The 22,070-nt window shown below is 48.7% G+C and overlaps 1 protein-coding gene across 1 annotated transcript; it reads right to left on the reverse strand.

The window, feature by feature from the left end:
* Nucleotides 1–14,346: 14,346 nt before the first annotated feature.
* Nucleotides 14,347–18,736, reverse strand: LOC131927202 (salivary glue protein Sgs-3-like). Its single transcript, XM_059282934.1, has 2 exons — nt 18,611–18,736; nt 14,347–14,712 (listed from the first exon to the last, which is right to left on the reverse strand). The coding sequence occupies exons 1-2, from the start codon at nt 18,734–18,736 to the stop codon at nt 14,347–14,349; spliced, it is 492 nt and encodes a 163-aa protein (XP_059138917.1).
* Between the last annotated feature and the right edge of the window lie 3,334 nt (nt 18,737–22,070).

Consider the following 22,070-nt stretch of genomic DNA (forward strand, 5'->3'; position numbering starts at 1 on the left):
GTTTCTATGTTGTCATGTTTCTATGTGTCATGTTTCTATGTGTCATGTTTCTATGTGTCATGTTTCTATGTGTCATGTTCTATGTGTCATGTTTCTATGTGTCATGTTTCTATGTGTCATGTTTCTATGTGTCATGTTTCTATGTGTCGTGTTTCTATGTGTCGTGTTTCTATGTGTCGTGTTTCTATGTGTCGTGTTTCTATGTGTCGTGTTTCTATGTGTCGTGTTTCTATGTGTCGTGTTTCTATGTGTCGTGTTTCTATGTGTCGTGTTTCTATGTGTCGTGTTTCTATGTGTCGTGTTTCTATGTGTCGTGTTTCTATGTGTCGTGTTTCTATGTGTCGTGTTTCTATGTGTCGTGTTTCTATGTGTCGTGTTTCTATGTGTCGTGTTTCTATGTGTCGTGTTTCTATGTGTCGTGTTTCTATGTGTCGTGTTTCTATGTGTCGTGTTTCTCCGTGTCGTGTTTCTCCGTGTCGTGTTTCTCCGTGTCGTGTTTCTCCGTGTCGTGTTTCTCCGTGTCGTGTTTCTCCGTGTCATGTTTCTCCGTGTCATGTTTCTCCGTGTCATGTTTCTCCGTGTCATGTTTCTCCGTGTCATGTTTCTCCGTGTCATGTTTCTCCGTGTCATGTTTCTCCGTGTCATGTTTCTCCGTGTCATGTTTCTCCGTGTCATGTTTCTCCGTGTCATGTTTCTCCGTGTCATGTTTCTCCGTGTCATGTTTCTCCGTGTCATGTTTCTCCGTGTCATGTTTCTCCGTGTCATGTTTCTACGTGTCATGTTTCTACGTGTCATGTTTCTCCGTGTCATGTTTCTCCGTGTCATGTTTCTCCGTGTCATGTTTCTCCGTGTCATGTTTCTCCGTGTCATGTTTCTCCGTGTCATGTTTCTCCGTGTCATGTTTCTCCGTGTCATGTTTCTCCGTGTCATGTTTCTCCGTGTCATGTTTCTCCGTGTCATGTTTCTCCGTGTCATGTTTCTACGTGTCATGTTTCTACGTGTCATGTTTCTACGTGTCATGTTTCTACGTGTCATGTTTCTACGTGTCATGTTTCTACGTGTCATGTTTCTACGTGTCATGTTTCTACGTGTCATGTTTCTACGTGTCATGTTTCTACGTGTCATGTTTCTACGTGTCATGTTTCTACGTGTCATGTTTCTACGTGTCATGTTTCTACGTGTCATGTTTCTACGTGTCATGTTTCTACGTGTCATGTTTCTACGTGTCATGTTTCTACGTGTCATGTTTCTACGTGTCATGTTTCTACGTGCCATGTTTCTACGTGCCATGTTTCTACGTGCCATGTTTCTACGTGCCATGTTTCTACGTGCCATGTTTCTACGTGCCATGTTTCTACGTGCCATGTTTCTACGTGCCATGTTTCTACGTGCCATGTTTCTACGTGCCATGTTTCTACGTGTCATGTTTCTACGTGTCATGTTTCTACGTGTCATGTTTTCTACGTGTCATGTTTCTACGTGTCATGTTTCTACGTGTCATGTTTCTACGTGTCATGTTTCTACGTGTCATGTTTCTACGTGTCATGTTTCTACGTGTCATGTTTCTACGTGTCATGTTTCTACGTGTCATGTTTCTACGTGTCATGTTTCTACGTGTCATGTTTCTACGTGTCATGTTTCTACGTGTCATGTTTCTACGTGTCATGTTTCTACGTGTCATGTTTCTACGTGTCATGTTTCTACGTGTCATGTTTCTACGTGTCATGTTTCTACGTGTCATGTTTCTACGTGTCATGTTTCTACGTGTCATGTTTCTACGTGTCATGTTTCTACGTGTCATGTTTCTACGTGTCATGTTTCTACGTGTCATGTTTCTACGTGTCATGTTTCTACGTGTCATGTTTCTACGTGTCATGTTTCTACGTGTCATGTTTCTACGTGTCATGTTTCTACGTGTCATGTTTCTACGTGTCATGTTTCTACGTGTCATGTTTCTACGTGTCATGTTTCTACGTGTCATGTTTCTACGTGTCATGTTTCTACGTGTCATGTTTCTACGTGTCATGTTTCTACGTGTCATGTTTCTACGTGTCATGTTTCTACGTGTCATGTTTCTACGTGTCATGTTTCTACGTGTCATGTTTCTACGTGTCATGTTTCTACGTGTCATGTTTCTACGTGTCATGTTTCTACGTGTCATGTTTCTACGTGTCATGTTTCTACGTGTCATGTTTCTACGTGTCATGTTTCTACGTGTCATGTTTCTACGTGTCATGTTTCTACGTGTCATGTTTCTACGTGTCATGTTTCTACGTGTCATGTTTCTACGTGTCATGTTTCTACGTGTCATGTTTCTACGTGTCATGTTTCTACGTGTCATGTTTCTACGTGTCATGTTTCTACGTGTCATGTTTCTACGTGTCATGTTTCTACGTGTCATGTTTCTACGTGTCATGTTTCTACGTGTCATGTTTCTACGTGTCATGTTTCTACGTGTCATGTTTCTACGTGTCATGTTTCTACGTGTCATGTTTCTACGTGTCATGTTTCTACGTGTCATGTTTCTACGTGTCATGTTTCTACGTGTCATGTTTCTACGTGTCATGTTTCTACGTGTCATGTTTCTACGTGTCATGTTTCTACGTGTCATGTTTCTACGTGTCATGTTTCTACGTGTCATGTTTCTACGTGTCATGTTTCTACGTGTCATGTTTCTACGTGTCATGTTTCTACGTGTCATGTTTCTACGTGTCATGTTTCTACGTGTCATGTTTCTACGTGTCATGTTTCTACGTGTCATGTTTCTACGTGTCATGTTTCTACGTGTCATGTTTCTACGTGTCATGTTTCTACGTGTCATGTTTCTACGTGTCATGTTTCTACGTGTCATGTTTCTACGTGTCATGTTTCTACGTGTCATGTTTCTACGTGTCATGTTTCTACGTGTCATGTTTCTACGTGTCATGTTTCTACGTGTCATGTTTCTACGTGTCATGTTTCTACGTGTCATGTTTCTACGTGTCATGTTTCTACGTGTCATGTTTCTACGTGTCATGTTTCTACGTGTCATGTTTCTACGTGTCATGTTTCTACGTGTCATGTTTCTACGTGTCATGTTTCTACGTGTCATGTTTCTACGTGTCATGTTTCTACGTGTCATGTTTCTACGTGTCATGTTTCTACGTGTCATGTTTCTACGTGTCATGTTTCTACGTGTCATGTTTCTACGTGTCATGTTTCTACGTGTCATGTTTCTACGTGTCATGTTTCTACGTGTCATGTTTCTACGTGTCATGTTTCTACGTGTCATGTTTCTACGTGTCATGTTTCTACGTGTCATGTTTCTACGTGTCATGTTTCTACGTGTCATGTTTCTACGTGTCATGTTTCTACGTGTCATGTTTCTACGTGTCATGTTTCTACGTGTCATGTTTCTACGTGTCATGTTTCTACGTGTCATGTTTCTACGTGTCATCTTTCTACGTGTCATGTTTCTACGTGTCATGTTTCTACGTGTCATGTTTCTACGTGTCATGTTTCTACGTGTCATGTTTCTACGTGTCATGTTTCTACGTGTCATGTTTCTACGTGTCATCTTTCTACGTGTCATGTTTCTACGTGTCATGTTTCTACGTGTCATGTTTCTACGTGTCATGTTTCTACGTGTCATGTTTCTACGTGTCATGTTTCTACGTGTCATGTTTCTACGTGTCATCTTTCTACGTGTCATCTTTCTACGTGTCATCTTTCTACGTGTCATGTTTCTACGTGTCATGTTTCTACGTGTCATGTTTCTACGTGTCATGTTTCTACGTGTCATGTTTCTACGTGTCATGTTTCTACGTGTCATGTTTCTACGTGTCATCTTTCTACGTGTCATCTTTCTACGTGTCATCTTTCTACGTGTCATGTTTCTACGTGTCATGTTTCTACGTGTCATCTTTCTACGTGTCATGTTTCTACGTGTCATGTTTCTACGTGTCATGTTTCTACGTGTCATGTTTCTACGTGTCATGTTTCTACGTGTCATGTTTCTACGTGTCATGTTTCTACGTGTCATGTTTCTACGTGTCATCTTTCTACGTGTCATGTTTCTACGTGTCATGTTTCTACGTGTCATGTTTCTACGTGTCATGTTTCTACGTGTCATGTTTCTACGTGTCATGTATGGGTAATGATGGGTAAAACAAATTATAATATTGTTGGGTTAAACGAGATAAACAGAAGTCTTAGCTGACGGGATGATGTGACAATTTAGTTATTAAAATAATATTCCTAATTTGAAGAAATATAATAGACAAGTATAAATAAAATCTAAATAACTTGACAAATAATTTAGCTATAAGAATTGCATTCATAATTTGAAGTAAAACAATAAATGTAATAGTAACAGGTATACATAACGTCTACGTGACTTGACAAATAATGTAGTTATTAGAATTGTATTCCTAATTTGTAGTAAAACAATAAACGTAATAGCTACATGTACACATAATAACAAAGTGACTATACAAACAATTTATTTATTAGAATTGTATTCCTATTTTGAAGAAAAGCAAACATGATGGAAACATTTGCACAAAATAACATGTACGTGTTTAGACACACTAATGCTGGCGGAATGAAACAGATCAAGACGAATAAATCTCTTGACATGACTGTACAGTTTTGCGTGTACATTAGTGTACAGTGCTCTGTCTTTGGCCATTGTGTCAACTTGGTGTGTACATCTAGGGCCATTGTGTCAACTTGGTGTGTACATCTAGGGCCATTGTGTCAACTTGGTGTGTACATCTCGGGTTACTGTGTCAATTTGGTGTGTACATCTAGGGCGACTGTGTCAACTTGGGTGTGCATAATTCTGTTATGGACCACTTGCTTATTAGTCAGCTGGTTGATTTTCTGCTGGTGGGTTGTCAGCTGGTTGGTTGGGGTAACTGGGTTGGTAGCTGGTTGGTTGTTGCCTGCCAGTTAGGATGTCGGCTAGGGGCTGGCTGCTGTATGCTGATTTGTTTCGGCTAGGGGCTGCTTGTTTTGTAAACGAATTGACTGGCGGTATGGTTCTCTTCTGTCTAGCTGGAGTTGGTGCTAGATGATTGTGGGCTTAATGCTGGATTATTTCTGGCAATAGGTTTTTCGTGGTTGGTTGTAAGGTCATTGCGCTGTTGGCTCCTGGGCTGCTCGTTCAGTCGTTGGCTCCTGGGCTGATCGTTGGCTCCTGGGCTGTTGGTTGGCTCCTGGGCTGTTGGTTGGCTCCTGGGCTGCTCGTTCAGTCGTTGGCTCCTGGGCTGATCGTTGGCTCCTGGGCTGTTGGTTGGCTCCTGGGCTGCTCGTTCAGTCGTTGGCTCCTGGGCTGTTGGTTGGCTCCTGGGCTGCTCGTTGGCTCCTGGGCTGTTGGTTGGCTCCTGGGCTGCTCGTTCAGTCGTTGGCTCCTGGGCTGTTGGTTGGCTCCTGGTTGGCTCCTGGGCTGCTCGTTCAGACGTTGGCTCCTGGGCTGCTCATTCAGGTGTTGGCTCCTGGGCTGCTCGTTCAGTCGTTGGCTCCTGGGCTGCTCGTTCAGTCGTTGGCTCCTGGGCTGCTCGTTCAGTCGTTGGCTCCTGGGCTGCTCGTTCAGACGTTGGCTCCTGGGCTGTTGGTTGGCTCCTGGGCTGTTGGTTGGCTCCTGGGCTGCTCGTTCAGTCGTTGGCTCCTGGGCTGCTCGTTAGTTAGTTTGTGTTCGTTGGTTGGTTTTTGTCCGTTGGTTGGTTTGTCTGTTAGTGGGATAGTTGTCGTTCGTTGGTTGGTTCTTTGTCGGTTAGTGATTTTAGTAAAAGTTTGTTGGTTGGATTTTGTCCGTTGGTTGATTTGTCTGTTAGTGGGTTAGTTGTCGTTCGTTGGTCAGATGTTGGTTAGTTGATTTAGTAAGGTTCGTTGGTTGATTTTGTCCGTTGGTTGATTTGTCTGTTAGTGGGTTAGTTGTCGTCCGTTGGTCTGTTGTCTGTTAGTGGTTTTAGTTTATGTTTGTTGGTTGGGTTTTGTCCGTTGGTTCATTTGTCTGTTAGTGGGTTAGTTGTCGTTCGTTGGTTGGTTCTTTGTCTAGTAGTAATTGTTTGGTTTTTGTCAGTTTGTCGATTTGTTTGTTAGTGGGTTAGTTGTCGTTCGTTGGTCAGTTGTCTATTAGTGGTTTTAGTGAGGTTCGTTTGTTGATCTTGTCCGTTGGTTGATTTGTCTGTTAGTGGGTTAGTTGTCGTTCGTTGGTCAGTTGTCTATTAGTGGTTTTAGTGAGGTTCGTTTGTTGATTTTGTCCGTTGGTTGGATTTTGTCCGTTGGTTGATTTGTCTGTTAGTGGGTTAGTTGTCGTTCGTTGGTCAGTTGTCTATTAGTGGTTTTAGTGAGGTTCGTCTGTTGATTTTGTCCGTTGGTTGATTTGTCTGTTAGTGGGTTAGTTGTCGTCCGTTGGTCTGTTGTGTGTTAGTGGTTTTAGTTTAAATTCGTTGGTTGGGTTTTGTCCGTTGGTTGATTTGTCTGTTAGTGGGTTAGTTGTCGTTCGTTGGTCAGTAGTCTGTTAGTGGTTTTAGTTTATGTTCGTTGGTTGGTTTTTGTCCGTTGGTTGATTTGTCTGTTAGTGGATTAGTTGTCGTTCGTTGGTTGGTTCTTTGTCTGTTAGTAATTTTAGTAAAAGTTTGTTGGTTGGTTTTTGTCCGTTTGTCGATTTGTTTGTTAGTGGGTTAGTTGTCGTTCGTTGGTCAGTTGTCTGTTAGTGGTTTTAGTTAAAGTTGGTTGGTTTTTGTCCGTTGGTTGATTTGTCTGTTAGTGGGTTAGTTGTCGTTCGTTGGTCAGTTGTCTATTAGTGGTTTTAGTGAGGTTCGTTTGTTGATTTTGTCCGTTGGTTGGATTTTGTCCGTTGGTTGATTTGTCTGTTAGTGGGTTAGTTGTCGTTCGTTGGTCAGTTGTCGATTAGTGGTTTTAGTGAGGTTCGTTTGTTGATTTTGTCCATTGGTTGATTTGTTTGTTAGTGGGTTAGTGGTCGTTCGTGGGTCCGTTATCTGTTAGTAGTTTTAGTAAAAGTTTGTGGGTTTGTTTGTTTCCTTTAGCTTGCTTGTGATTTAATGGCTTGTTGGTTTCTATTGTTAATTAGACGGCTAGTTTGTTTGCTGCAGGTGACTTCATGGCTAGTTGGCTTGCCGCTGGTGAATTGACGGCTAGTTGGCTTGCTGCTGGTGACTTGAATGCTATGTGGTTTTATAATGGCTAGTTGGCTTGCTGATGGTGACCGGACGGCTAATGGCTTGCTCCTGGTGACTGGACGACTCGTTGGCTTGCTGCTGGTGACTTGACGGTTAATGGCTTGCTGCTGGTGACTTGACACCTAGTTGGCTTGCTGCAGTTGATCGGACGGCTAGTTGGCTTGCTGTTGGTGAATTGACGGATTTGTGGTTTTATGGTGGCTTGTTGGCTTTTTGTTGTTGACTAGATAGCTAGTTAGGTTGCTGCTGATGACTTGTGGGCTAGTTTGTCTGCTTAATGTTTATGAATTGGGGGCGGCTAATAACTAATGTTGATAAGACTTCTAATTGGTTTGATGCTGTTGCCAAAACTGCTATATATCTCAATGTTTATGAATTGGGGGCGGCTAATAACTAGGTAATGTTGATAAGACTTGTAATTGGTTTGATGCTGTTGCCAAAACTGCTATATGGCTCAATGTTTATGAATTGCTGGCTAGTTGGCTTGCTGCTGGTGACATGACGGCTAGTTGGCTTGCTGCTGGTGACTTGACGGATAATGGCTTGCTGCTGGTGACTGGACGGTTATTGGCTTGCTGCTGGTGACTTGACGGCTGGTTGGCTTGCTGCTGGTGACTTGACGGCTAGTTGGCTTGATGCTGGTGACTTGACGGCTGGTTGGCTTGCTGCTGGTTAATGGACGGCGAGTTGGCTTGCTGCTGGTGACTGGACGGTTATTGGCTTGCTGCTGGTGACTGGACGGTTATTGGCTTGCTGCTGGTGACTTGACGGCTGGTTGGCTTGCTGCTGGTGACTTGACGGCTAGTTGGCTTGATGCTGGTGACTTGACGGCTGGTTGGCTTGCTGCTGGTTAATGGACGGCTAGTTGGCTTGCTGCTGGTGACTGGACGGTTATTGGCTTGCTGCTGGTGACTGGACGGTTATTGGCTTGCTGCTGGTGACTGGACGGTTATTGGCTTGCTGCTGGTGACTGGACTGTCTCCTGGTGACTTGACGGCTAGTTGGCTTGCTGCTGGTCATTTGATTGTTAGTTGGCTTGCTGCTGGTGACTTGACGGATAATTGCTTACTGCTTGGTGACTTGACGGATAATGATTTGCTGCTGGTGCCATGACGTTTTTGTGGTTTTATGGTGGCTTGTTGGCTTGCTGTTGTTGACTAGATAGCTAGTTAGGTTGCTGCTGATGACTTGTGGGCTAGTTTGTCGGCTTAATGTTTATAAACTTTGGGCTAATAACATGCTACCGTTGATAAGACTTGTAATTGGTTAGATGCTGTTGCCAAAACTGTTATATGGCTAAATGTTTATGAATTACGGGGCTTGTTGGATTGCTGCAGCTGACTGGATAGCTAGTTGGCTAGCTGCTGGTGACTTGACGGCTTTGTGGTTTTATGGTGGTTTGTTGGCTTTTTGTTGTTGACTAGACAGCTAGTTAGTATGCTGCTGATGACTTGTGGGCTTGTTTGTCTGCTTAATGTTTATGAATTGGGGGCGGCTAATAACTAGCTAATGTTGATAAGACTTGTAATTGATTTGATGATGTTGACACAACTGTTATATGGCTCAATGTTTATGAATTGCTGGCTAGTTGGCTTGCTGCCGGTGACTGGACAGCTAGTTGGCTTACTGCTGGATGCTGGACGGCTAAATGGCTTGCAGGTGAATGGACGGCTAGTTGGCTTGCTTTTGACTGATTGCTGGTGACTTGACTGATAATGGCTTGCTGCTGGTGACTTGACGGCTAGTTGGCTTGCTGCTGGTGACTTGATGGTTAGTTGGCTTGCTGGTTACTTGATGGTTAGTTGGCTTTCTGCTGGTTACTTGATGGCTAGTTGGCTTGCTGCTGGTGACATGACGGCTAATTGGCTTGCTGCTGGTGACTTGACGGCTAGTTGGCTTGCTGCTGGTGACATGACGGCTAATTGGCTTGCTGCTGGTGACTTGACGGCTAATTGGCTTGCTGCTGGTGACATGACGGCTAATTGGCTTGCTGCTGGTGACTTGATGGTTAGTTGGCTTTCTGCTGGTGACATGACGGCTAGTTGGCTGGCTGCTGGTGACTTGACGGCTATTTTGCTTGCTACTAATAAATAAAAGATTAAATAGATTATTAATAAAGCTCTAACGACTTTTCTATTTGCCCAGGTGACTTGACGGCTAGTTAGCTTGCTGGTGATGACTGGATGGCTAGTTGGCTTGCTGCTGGTGACTTGACGGCTAGTTGGCTTGATGCTTGTCTCTTGGCGGCTAGTTGGCTTGCTGATGGTGACTTGGCTAGTTAGCTTGCTGATGATGACTTGACGTCTAGTTGGCTTGCTACTAATAAATATGAGATTAATTAGCTTATTAATAATGCTCTGACGACGTTTCTACTTGCCCAGGTGACATGACGGCTAGTTGGCTTGCTGGTGAATTGACGGCTAGTTGGCTTGCTGCTGGTGACTTGATGACTAGTTGGCTTGCTGCTGGTGACTTGATGGTTAGTTGGCTTGCTGGTGAATTGACGGCTAGTTGGCTTGCTTTTGACTCGACGGCTAGTTGGCTTGCTGATGATGACTTGACGTCTAGTTGGCTTGCTACTAATAAATAAAAGATTAATTAGCTTATTAATAATGCTCTGTCGACGTTTCTACTTGCCGAGGTGACTTGACGGCTAGTTGGCTGGCAGCTGGTGTTTGATGGCTAGTTGGCTTGCTGCTGGTGACTTTATGGCTAGTTGGCTTGCTGTTGGTGACTTGACGGATAATGGCTAGCTGCTGGTGACATGACGGCTTTGTGGTTTTATGGTGGCTTGTTGGCTTGCTGTTGTTGACTAGATAGCTACTTTGGTTGCTGCTGATGACTTGAGGGCTTGTTTGTCGGCTTAATGTTTGTGAATTTTGGGCTAATAGCATGCTACTGTTGATGAGACGTGTATTTGGTTTGATGCTGTTGACAAAACTGTTATATGGTTCAATGTTTATCAATTGCTGGCTTGTTGGCTTGCTGCTGGTGACTTGGCGGCTAGTTGGCTTGCTGCTGGTGAAAGGACGGCTTGTTAGCTTGCTGCTGGTGAAAGGACGGCTAGTTGGCTTGCTGCTGGTGACTTGACGGATAATGGCTTGCTGTGGTGACTTGACGCCTTTGTGGTTTTATGGTGGCTTGTTGGCTTGCTTTTGTTGACTAGATAGCTAGTTTGGTTGCTGCTGATGACTTGAGGGCTAGTTTGTCGGATTAATGTTTATGAATTTTGGGCTAATAGCATGCTACTGTTGATTAGACTTGTATTTGGTTTGATGCTGTTGACAAAACTGTTATATGGCTCAATGTTTATCAATTGCTGGCTTGTTGGCTTGCTGCTGGTGATTTGACGGCTAGTTGGCTTGCTGCTGGTGACATGACGGATAATTGCTTGCTGCGGTGACTTGACGATTTTGTGGTTTTATGGTGGCTTGTTGGCTTGCTGTTGTTGACTAGATAGCTAGTTAGGTTGCTGCTGATGACCTGTGGGCTAGTTTGTCTGCTTAATGTTTATGAATTGGGGGCGGCTAATAACTAGCTAATGTTGATAAGACTTGTAATTGGTTTGATGCTGTTGCCAAAACTACTATATGGCTCAATGTTTATGAATTGCTGGCTTGTTGGCTTGCTGCAGCTGACTGGATAGCTAGTTGGCTAGCTGCTGGTGACTTGATGGCTACTTGGCTTACTGCTGGATGCTGGACGGCTAGATGGCTTGCAGGTGAATGGACGGCTAGTTGGCTTGCTGCTGGTGACTTGATGGCTACTTGGCTTACTGCTGGATGCTGGACGGCTAGATGGCTTGCAGGTGAATGGACGGCTAGTTGGCTTGCTGCTGGTTAATGGACGGCTAGTTGGCTTGCTGCTGGTTAATGGACGGCTAGTTGGCTTGCTGCTTGTTAATGGACGGCTAGTTAGCTGGCTGCTGGTGACTTGACGGTTATTGGCTTGCTGCTGGTGACTTGACGGCTAGTTGGCTTGCTGCTGGTTATTTGATTGTTAGTTGGCTTACTGCTTGGTGACTTGACGGATAATGATTTGCTGCTGGTGCCATGACGGTTTTGTGGTTTTATGGTGGCTTGTTGGCTTGCTGTTGTTGACTAGATAGCTAGTTAGGTTGCTGCTGATGACTTGTGGGCTAGTTTGTCTGCTTAATGTTTATGAATTGGGGGCGGCTAATAACTAGCTAATGTTGATAAGACTTGTAATTGGTTTGATGCTGTTGCCAAAACTACTATATGGCTCAATGTTTATGAATTGCTGGCTTGTTGGCTTGCTGCAGCTGACTGGATAGCTAGTTGGCTAGCTGCTGGTGACTTGATGGCTACTTGGCTTACTGCTGGATGCTGGACGGCTAGATGGCTTGCAGGTGAATGGACGGCTAGTTGGCTTGCTGCTGGTGACTTGATGGCTACTTGGCTTACTGCTGGATGCTGGACGGCTAGATGGCTTGCAGGTGAATGGACGGCTAGTTGGCTTGCTGCTGGTTAATGGACGGCTAGTTGGCTTGCTGCTGGTTAATGGACGGCTAGTTGGCTTGCTGCTTGTTAATGGACGGCTAGTTAGCTGGCTGCTGGTGACTTGACGGTTATTGGCTTGCTGCTGGTGACTTGACGGCTAGTTGGCTTGCTGCTGGTTATTTGATTGTTAGTTGGCTTACTGCTTGGTGACTTGACGGATAATGATTTGCTGCTGGTGCCATGACGGTTTTGTGGTTTTATGGTGGCTTGTTGGCTTGCTGTTGTTGACTAGATAGCTAGTTAGGTTGCTGCTGATGACTTGTGGGCTAGTTTGTCTGCTTAATGTTTATGAATTGGGGGCGGCTAATAACTAGCTAATGTTGAAAAGACTTGTAATTGGTTTGATGCTGTTGCCAAAACTACTATATGGCTCAATGTTTATGAATTGCTGGCTTGTTGGCTTGCTGCAGCTGACTGGATAGCTAGTTGGCTAGCTGCTGGTGACTTGATGGCTACTTGGCTTACTGCTGGATGCTGGACGGCTAGATGGCTTGCAGGTGAATGGACGGCTAGTTGGCTTGCTGCTGGTGACTTGATGGCTACTTGGCTTACTGCTGGATGCTGGACGGCTAGATGGCTTGCAGGTGAATGGACGGCTAGTTGGCTTGCTGCTGGTTAATGGACGGCTAGTTGGCTTGCTGCTGCTTAATGGACGGCTAGTTGGCTGGCTGCTGGTGACTTGACGGTTATTGGCTTGCTGCTGGTGACTTGACGGCTAGTTGGCTTGCTGCTGGTTATTTGATTGTTAGTTGGCTTACTGCTTGGTGACTTGACGGATAATGATTTGCTGCTGGTGCCATGACGGTTTTGTGGTTTTATGGTGGCTTGTTGGCTTGCTGTTGTTGACTAGATAGCTAGTTAGGTTGCTGCTGATGACTTGTGGGCTAGTTTGTCGGCTTAATGGTTATAAATTTTGGGCTAATAACATGCTACCGTTGATAAGACTTGTAATTGGTTTGATGCTGTTGCCAAAACTGTTATATGGCTAAATGTTTATGAATTACGGGGCTTGTCGGATTGCTGCAGCTGACTGGATAGCTAGTTGGCTAGCTGCTGGTGACTTGACGGCTTTGTGGTTTTATGGTGGTTTGTTGGCTTTTTGTTGTTGACTAGACAGCTAGTTAGTATGCTGCTGATGACTTGATGGCTACTTGGCTTACTGCTGGTTAATGGACGGCTAGTTGGCTTGCTGCTAGTGACTGGACGGCTAGTTGGCTTGCAGGTGAATGGACGGCTAGTTGGCTTGCTGCTGGTTAATGGACGGCTAGTTGGCTTGCTGCTGTTTAATGGACGGCTAGTTGGCTTGCCGCTGGTGACTGGACGGCTAGTTGGCTGGCTGCTGGTGACTGGACGGTTATTGGCTTGCTGCTGGTGACTTGACTGTCTCCTGGTGACTTGACGGCTAGTTGGCTTGCTGCTGGTGACTTGACGGATAATGGCTTACTGCTTGGTGACTTGACGGATAATGATTTGCTGCTGGTGACATGACGGCTTTGTGGTTTTATGGTGGCTTGTTGGCTTGCTGTTATTGACTAGATAGCTAGTTTGGTTGCTGCTGATGACTTGAGGGCTAGTTTGTCGGATTAATGTTTATGAATTTTGGGCTAATAGCATGCTACTGTTGATTAGACTTGTATTTGGTTTGATGCTGTTGACAAAACTGTTATATGGCTCAATGTTTATCAATTGCTGGCTTGTTGGCTTGCTGCTGTTGACTTGAGGGCTAGTTGGCTGGCTGCTGGTGACATGACGGCTAGTTGGCTTGCTGCGGTGACTTGACGGATAATGGCTAGCTGCAGGTGACTTGACGCCTTTGTGGTTTTATGGTGGCTGGTTGGCTTTTTGTTGTTGACTAGATAGCTAGTTAGGTTGCTGCTGATGACTTGTGGGCTAGTTTGTCTGCTTAATGTTTATGAATTGGGGGCGGCTAATAACTAGCTAATGTTGATAAGACTTGTAATTGGTTTGATGCTGTTGACAAAACTGTTATATGGCTAAATGTTTATGAATTGCTGGCTTGTTGGCTTGCTGCAGCTGACTGGATAGCTTATTGGCTAGCTGCTGGTGACTTGATGGCTACTTGGCTTACTGCTGGATGCTGGACGGCAAGATGGCTTGCATGTGAATGGACGGCTAGTTGGCTTGCTGCTGGTGACTTGAGGGCTAGTTGGCTGGCTGCTGGTGACTTGACGGCTAGTTGGCTTGATGCTGTTGACTTGACGGCTAGTTGGCTGGTTGCTGGTGACTTGCTAGTTGGCTGGCTGCTGGTGACTTGAAGGCTAGTTGGCTTGATGCTGTTGACTTGAGGGCTAGTTGGCTTGATGCTGGACACTTGACGGATAATTGCTTGGTGCGGTGACTTGACGGATAATGATTTGCTGCAGGTGACTTGACGGTTTTGTGGTTTTATGGTGGCTTGTTGGCTTGCTGTTGTTGACTAGATAGCTAGTTAGGTTGCTGCTGATGACTTGTGGGCTAGTTTGTCTGCTTAATGTTTATGAATTGGGGGCGGCTAATAACTAGCTAATGTTGATAAGACATGTAATTGGTTTGATGCTGTTGCCAAAACTGTTATATGGCTCAATGTTTATGAATTGCTGGCTTGTTGGCTTGCTGCAGCTGACTGGAGAGCTAGTTGGCTAGCTGCTGGTGACTTGATGGTTACTTGGCTTACTGCTGGATGCTGGACGGCTAGATGGCTTGCAGGTGAATGGACGGCTAGTTGGCTTGCTGCTGGTGACTTGATGGTTACTTGGCTTACTGCTGGATGCTGGACGGCTAGATGGCTTGCAGGTGAATGGACGGCTAGTTGGCTTGCTGCTGGTGACTTGATGGCTACTTGGCTTACTGATGGATGCTGGACGGCTAGATGGCTTGCAGGTGAATGGACGGCTAGTTGGCTTGCTGCTTGTTACTTGACGGCTACTTGGCTTACTGCTGGATGCTGGACGGCTAGATGGCTTGCAGGTGAATGGACGGCTAGTTGGCTTGCTGCGGTGACTTGACTGATAAAAATTTGCTGCAGGTGACTTGACGGCTTTATGGTTTTATGGTGGCTAGTTGGCTTGCTGCTGTTTACTAGATAGCAAGTTAGGTTGCTGCTGATGACTTGAGGGCTAGTTTGTCGGCTTAATGTTTGTGAATTTTGGGCTAATAGCATGCTACTGTTGAAAAGACTTGTAATTAGTTAGATGCTTTTGCCAAAAATGCTATATGGCTCAATGTTTATGAATTACGGGGCTTGTTGGATTGCTGCAGCTGACTGGATAGCTAGTTGGTTAGCATGTTCCGTGCCTCATGTTCCGTGCCTCATGTTCCGTGCCTCATGTTCCGTGCCTCATGTTCCGTGCCTCATGTTCCGTGCCTCATGTTCCGTGCCTCATGTTCCGTGCCTCATGTTCCGTGCCTCATGTTCCGTGCCTCATGTTCCGTGCCTCATGTTCCGTGCCTCATGTTCCGTGCCTCATGTTCCGTGCCTCATGTTCCGTGCCTCATGTTCCGTGCCTCATGTTCCGTGCCTCATGTTCCGTGCCTCATGTTCCGTGCCTCATGTTCCGTGCCTCATGTTCCGTGCCTCATGTTCCGTGCCTCATGTTCCGTGCCTCATGTTCCGTGCCTCATGTTCCGTGCCTCATGTTCCGTGCCTCATGTTCCGTGCCTCATGTTCCGTGCCTCATGTTCCGTGCCTCATGTTCCGTGCCTCATGTTCCGTGCCTCATGTTCCGTGCCTCATGTTCCGTGCCTCATGTTCCGTGCCTCATGTTCCGTGCCTCATGTTCCGTGCCTCATGTTCCGTGCCTCATGTTCCGTGCCTCATGTTCCGTGCCTCATGTTCCGTGCCTCATGTTCCGTGCCTCATGTTCCGTGCCTCATGTTCCGTGCCTCATGTTCCGTGCCTCATGTTCCGTGCCTCATGTTCCGTGCCTCATGTTCCGTGCCTCATGTTCCGTGCCTCATGTTCCGTGCCTCATGTTCCGTGCCTCATGTTCCGTGCCTCATGTTCCGTGCCTCATGTTCCGTGCCTCATGTTCCGTGCCTCATGTTCCGTGCCTCATGTTCCGTGCCTCATGTTCCGTGCCTCATGTTCCGTGCCTCATGTTCCGTGCCTCATGTTCCGTGCCTCATGTTCCGTGCCTCATGTTCCGTGCCTCATGTTCCGTGCCTCATGTTCCGTGCCTCATGTTCCGTGCCTCATGTTCCGTGCCTCATGTTCCGTGCCTCATGTTCCGTGCCTCATGTTCCGTGCCTCATGTTCCGTGCCTCATGTTCCGTGCCTCATGTTCCGTGCCTCATGTTCCGTGCCTCATGTTCCGTGCCTCATGTTCCGTGCCTCATGTTCCGTGCCTCATGTTCCGTGCCTCATGTTCCGTGCCTCATGTTCCGTGCCTCATGTTCCGTGCCTCATGTTCCGTGCCTCATGTTCCGTGCCTCATGTTCCGTGCCTCATGTTCCGTGCCTCATGTTCCGTGCCTCATGTTCCGTGCCTCATGTTCCGTGCCTCATGTTCCGTGCCTCATGTTCCGTGCCTCATGTTCCGTGCCTCATGTTCCGTGCCTCATGTTCCGTGCCTCATGTTCCGTGCCTCATGTTCCGTGCCTCATGTTCCGTGCCTCATGTTCCGTGCCTCATGTTCCGTGCCTCATGTTCCGTGCCTCATGTTCCGTGCCTCATGTTCCGTGCCTCATGTTCCGTGCCTCATGTTCCGTGCCTCATGTTCCGTGCCTCATGTTCCGTGCCTCATGTTCCGTGCCTCATGTTCCGTGCCTCATGTTCCGTGCCTCATGTTCCGTGCCTCATGTTCCGTGCCTCATGTTCCGTGCCTCATGTTTCCGTGCCTCATGTTCCGTGCCTCATGTTCCGTGCCTCATGTTCCGTGCCTCATGTTCCGTGCCTCATGTTCCGTGCCTCATGTTCCGTGCCTCATGTTCCGTGCCTCATGTTCCGTGCCTCATGTTCCGTGCCTCATGTTCCGTGCCTCATGTTCCGTGCCTCATGTTCCGTGCCTCATGTTCCGTGCCTCATGTTCCGTGCCTCATGTTCCGTGCCTCATGTTCCGTGCCTCATGTTCCGTGCCTCATGTTCCGTGCCTCATGTTCCGTGCCTCATGTTCCGTGCCTCATGTTCCGTGCCTCATGTTCCGTGCCTCATGTTCCGTGCCTCATGTTCCGTGCCTCATGTTCCGTGCCTCATGTTCCGTGCCTCATGTTCCGTGCCTCATGTTCCGTGCCTCATGTTCCGTGCCTCATGTTCCGTGCCTCATGTTCCGTGCCTCATGTTCCGTGCCTCATGTTCCGTGCCTCATGTTCCGTGCCTCATGTTCCGTGCCTCATGTTCCGTGCCTCATGTTCCGTGCCTCATGTTCCGTGCCTCATGTTCCGTGCCTCATGTTCCGTGCCTCATGTTCCGTGCCTCATGTTCCGTGCCTCATGTTCCGTGCCTCATGTTCCGTGCCTCATGTTCCGTGCCTCATGTTCCGTGCCTCATGTTCCGTGCCTCATGTTCCGTGCCTCATGTTCCGTGCCTCATGTTCCGTGCCTCATGTTCCGTGCCTCATGTTCCGTGCCTCATGTTCCGTGCCTCATGTTCCGTGCCTCATGTTCCGTGCCTCATGTTCCGTGCCTCATGTTCCGTGCCTCATGTTCCGTGCCTCATGTTCCGTGCCTCATGTTCCGTGCCTCATGTTCCGTGCCTCATGTTCCGTGCCTCATGTTCCGTGCCTCATGTTCCGTGCCTCATGTTCCGTGCCTCATGTTCCGTGCCTCATGTTCCGTGCCTCATGTTCCGTGCCTCATGTTCCGTGCCTCATGTTCCGTGCCTCATGTTCCGTGCCTCATGTTCCGTGCCTCATGTTCCGTGCCTCATGTTCCGTGCCTCATGTTCCGTGCCTCATGTTCCGTGCCTCATGTTCCGTGCCTCATGTTCCGTGCCTCATGTTCCGTGCCTCATGTTCCGTGCCTCATGTTCCGTGCCTCATGTTCCGTGCCTCATGTTCCGTGCCTCATGTTCCGTGCCTCATGTTCCGTGCCTCATGTTCCGTGCCTCATGTTCCGTGCCTCATGTTCCGTGCCTCATGTTCCGTGCCTCATGTTCCGTGCCTCATGTTCCGTGCCTCATGTTCCGTGCCTCATGTTCCGTGCCTCATGTTCCGTGCCTCATGTTCCGTGCCTCATGTTCCGTGCCTCATGTTCCGTGCCTCATGTTCCGTGCCTCATGTTCCGTGCCTCATGTTCCGTGCCTCATGTTCCGTGCCTCATGTTCCGTGCCTCATGTTCCGTGCCTCATGTTCCGTGCCTCATGTTCCGTGCCTCATGTTCCGTGCCTCATGTTCCGTGCCTCATGTTCCGTGCCTCATGTTCCGTGCCTCATGTTCCGTGCCTCATGTTCCGTGCCTCATGTTCCGTGCCTCATGTTCCGTGCCTCATGTTCCGTGCCTCATGTTCCGTGCCTCATGTTCCGTGCCTCATGTTCCGTGCCTCATGTTCCGTGCCTCATGTTCCGTGCCTCATGTTCCGTGCCTCATGTTCCGTGCCTCATGTTCCGTGCCTCATGTTCCGTGCCTCATGTTCCGTGCCTCATGTTCCGTGCCTCATGTTCCGTGCCTCATGTTCCGTGCCTCATGTTCCGTGCCTCATGTTCCGTGCCTCATGTTCCGTGCCTCATGTTCCGTGCCTCATGTTCCGTGCCTCATGTTCCGTGCCTCATGTTCCGTGCCTCATGTTCCGTGCCTCATGTTCCGTGCCTCATGTTCCGTGCCTCATGTTCCGTGCCTCATGTTCCGTGCCTCATGTTCCGTGCCTCATGTTCCGTGCCTCATGTTCCGTGCCTCATGTTCCGTGCCTCATGTTCCGTGCCTCATGTTCCGTGCTTGTCCGTGCCTCATGTTCCGTGCCTCATGTTCCGTGCCTCAATGTTTCTGTGCCTCATGTTTCTGTGCCTCATGTTTCTGTGCCTCATGTTTCTGTGCCTCATGTTTCTGTGCCTCATGTTTCTGTGCCTCATGTTTCTGTGCCTCATGTTTCTGTGCCTCATGTTTCTGTGCCTCATGTGTCGTGCCTCATGTGTCGTGCCTCATGTGTCGTGCCTCATGTGTTCGTGCCTCATGTGTCGTGCCTCATGTGTCGTGCCTCATGTTCCGTGCCTCATGTTCCGTGCCTCATGTTCCGTGCCTCATGTTCCGTGCCTCATGTTCCGTGCCTCATGTTCCGTGCCTCATGTTCCGTGCCTCATGTTCCGTGCCTCATGTTCCGTGCCTCATGTTCCGTGCCTCATGTGTCCGTGCCTCATGTTCCGTGCCTCATGTTCCGTGCCTCATGTTCCGTGCCTCATGTTCCGTGCCTCATGTTCCGTGCCTCATGTTCCGTGCCTCATGTTCCGTGCCTCATGTTCCGTGCCTCATGTTCCGTGCCTCATGTTCCGTGCCTCATGTTCCGTGCCTCATGTTCCGTGCCTCATGTTCCGTGCCTCATGTTCCGTGCCTCATGTTCCGTGCCTCATGTTCCGTGCCTCATGTTCCGTGCCTCATGTTCCGTGCCTCATGTTCCGTGCCTCATGTTTCGTGCCTCATGTTCCGTGCCTCATGTTCCGTGCCTCATGTTCCGTGCCTCATGTTCCGTGCCTCATGTTCCGTGCCTCATGTTCCGTGCCTCATGTTCCGTGCCTCATGTTCCGTGCCTCATGTTCCGTGCCTCATGTTCCGTGCCTCATGTTCCGTGCCTCATGTTCCGTGCCTCATGTTCCGTGCCTCATGTTCCGTGCCTCATGTTCCGTGCCTCATGTTCCGTGCCTCATGTTCCGTGCCTCATGTTCCGTGCCTCATGTTCCGTGCCTCATGTTCCGTGCCTCATGTTCCGTGCCTCATGTTCCGTGCCTCATGTTCCGTGCCTCATGTTCCGTGCCTCATGTTCCGTGCCTCATGTTCCGTGCCTCATGTTCCGTGCCTCATGTTCCGTGCCTCATGTTCCGTGCCTCATGTTCCGTGCCTCATGTTCCGTGCCTCATGTTCCGTGCCTCATGTTCCGTGCCTCATGTTCCGTGCCTCATGTTCCGTGCCTCATGTTCCGTGCCTCATGTTCCGTGCCTCATGTTCCGTGCCTCATGTTCCGTGCCTCATGTTCCGTGCCTCATGTTCCGTGCCTCATGTTCCGTGCCTCATGTTCCGTGCCTCATGTTCCGTGCCTCATGTTCCGTGCCTCATGTTCCGTGCCTCATGTTCCGTGCCTCATGTTCCGTGCCTCATGTTCCGTGCCTCATGTTCCGTGCCTCATGTTCCGTGCCTCATGTTCCGTGCCTCATGTTCCGTGCCTCATGTTCCGTGCCTCATGTTCCGTGCCTCATGTTCCGTGCCTCATGTTCCGTGCCTCATGTTCCGTGCCTCATGTTCCGTGCCTCATGTTCCGTGCCTCATGTTCCGTGCCTCATGTTCCGTGCCTCATGTTCCGTGCCTCATGTTCCGTGCCTCATGTTCCGTGCCTCATGTTCCGTGCCTCATGTTCCGTGCCTCATGTTCCGTGCCTCATGTTCCGTGCCTCATGTTCCGTGCCTCATGTTCCGTGCCTCATGTTCCGTGCCTCATGTTCCGTGCCTCATGTTCCGTGCCTCATGTTCCGTGCCTCATGTTCCGTGCCTCATGTTCCGTGCCTCATGTTCCGTGCCTCATGTTCCGTGCCTCATGTTCCGTGCCTCATGTTCCGTGCCTCATGTTCCGTGCCTCATGTTCCGTGCCTCATGTTCCGTGCCTCATGTTCCGTGCCTCATGTTCCGTGCCTCATGTTCCGTGCCTCATGTTCCGTGCCTCATGTTCCGTGCCTCATGTTCCGTGCCTCATGTTCCGTGCCTCATGTTCCGTGCCTCATGTTCCGTGCCTCATGTTCCGTGCCTCATGTTCCGTGCCTCATGTTCCGTGCCTCATGTTCCGTGCCTCATGTTCCGTGCCTCATGTTCCGTGCCTCATGTTCCGTGCCTCATGTTCCGTGCCTCATGTTCCGTGCCTCATGTTCCGTGCCTCATGTTCCGTGCCTCATGTTCCGTGCCTCATGTTCCGTGCCTCATGTTCCGTGCCTCATGTTCCGTGCCTCATGTTCCGTGCCTCATGTTCCGTGCCTCATGTTCCGTGCCTCATGTTCCGTGCCTCATGTTCCGTGCCTCATGTTCCGTGCCTCATGTTCCGTGCCTCATGTTCCGTGCCTCATGTTCCGTGCCTCATGTTCCGTGCCTCATGTTCCGTGCCTCATGTTCCGTGCCTCATGTTCCGTGCCTCATGTTCCGTGCCTCATGTTCCGTGCCTCATGTTCCGTGCCTCATGTTCCGTGCCTCATGTTCCGTGCCTCATGTTCCGTGCCTCATGTTCCGTGCCTCATGTTCCGTGCCTCATGTTCCGTGCCTCATGTTCCGTGCCTCATGTTCCGTGCCTCATGTTCCGTGCCTCATGTTCCGTGCCTCATGTTCCGTGCCTCATGTTCCGTGCCTCATGTTCCGTGCCTCATGTTCCGTGCCTCATGTTCCGTGCCTCATGTTCCGTGCCTCATGTTCCGTGCCTCATGTTCCGTGCCTCATGTTCCGTGCCTCATGTTCCGTGCCTCATGTTCCGTGCCTCATGTTCCGTGCCTCATGTTCCGTGCCTCATGTTCCGTGCCTCATGTTCCGTGCCTCATGTTCCGTGCCTCATGTTCCGTGCCTCATGTTCCGTGCCTCATGTTCCGTGCCTCATGTTCCGTGCCTCATGTTCCGTGCCTCATGTTCCGTGCCTCATGTTCCGTGCCTCATGTTCCGTGCCTCATGTTCCGTGCCTCATGTTCCGTGCCTCATGTTCCGTGCCTCATGTTCCGTGCCTCATGTTCCGTGCCTCATGTTCCGTGCCTCATGTTCCGTGCCTCATGTTCCGTGCCTCATGTTCCGTGCCTCATGTTCCGTGCCTCATGTTCCGTGCCTCATGTTCCGTGCCTCATGTTCCACGCCTCATGTTCCACGCCTCATGTTCCACGCCTCATGTTCCACGCCTCATGTTCCACGCCTCATGTTCCACGCCTCATGTCCCACGCCTCATGTCCCACGCCTCATGTCCCACGCCTCATGTTCCACGCCTCATGTCCCACGCCTCATGTTCCACGCCTCATGTTCCACGCCTCATGTTCCACGCCTCATGTTCCACGCCTCATGTTCCACGCCTCATGTTCCACGCCTCATGTTCCACGCCTCATGTTCCACGCCTCATGTTCCACGCCTCATGTTCCACGCCTCATGTTCCACGCCTCATGTTCCACGCCTCATGTTCCACGCCTCATGTTCCACGCCTCATGTTCCACGCCTCATGTTCCACGCCTCATGTTCCACGCCTCATGTTCCACGCCTCATGTTCCACGCCTCA

The sequence above is a fragment of the Physella acuta genome, unplaced genomic scaffold (assembly GCF_028476545.2).
Source record: "Physella acuta isolate Inbredline_101_S28 unplaced genomic scaffold, ASM2847654v3 ptg001381l, whole genome shotgun sequence".
NCBI lineage: Eukaryota > Metazoa > Mollusca > Gastropoda > Physidae > Physella > Physella acuta.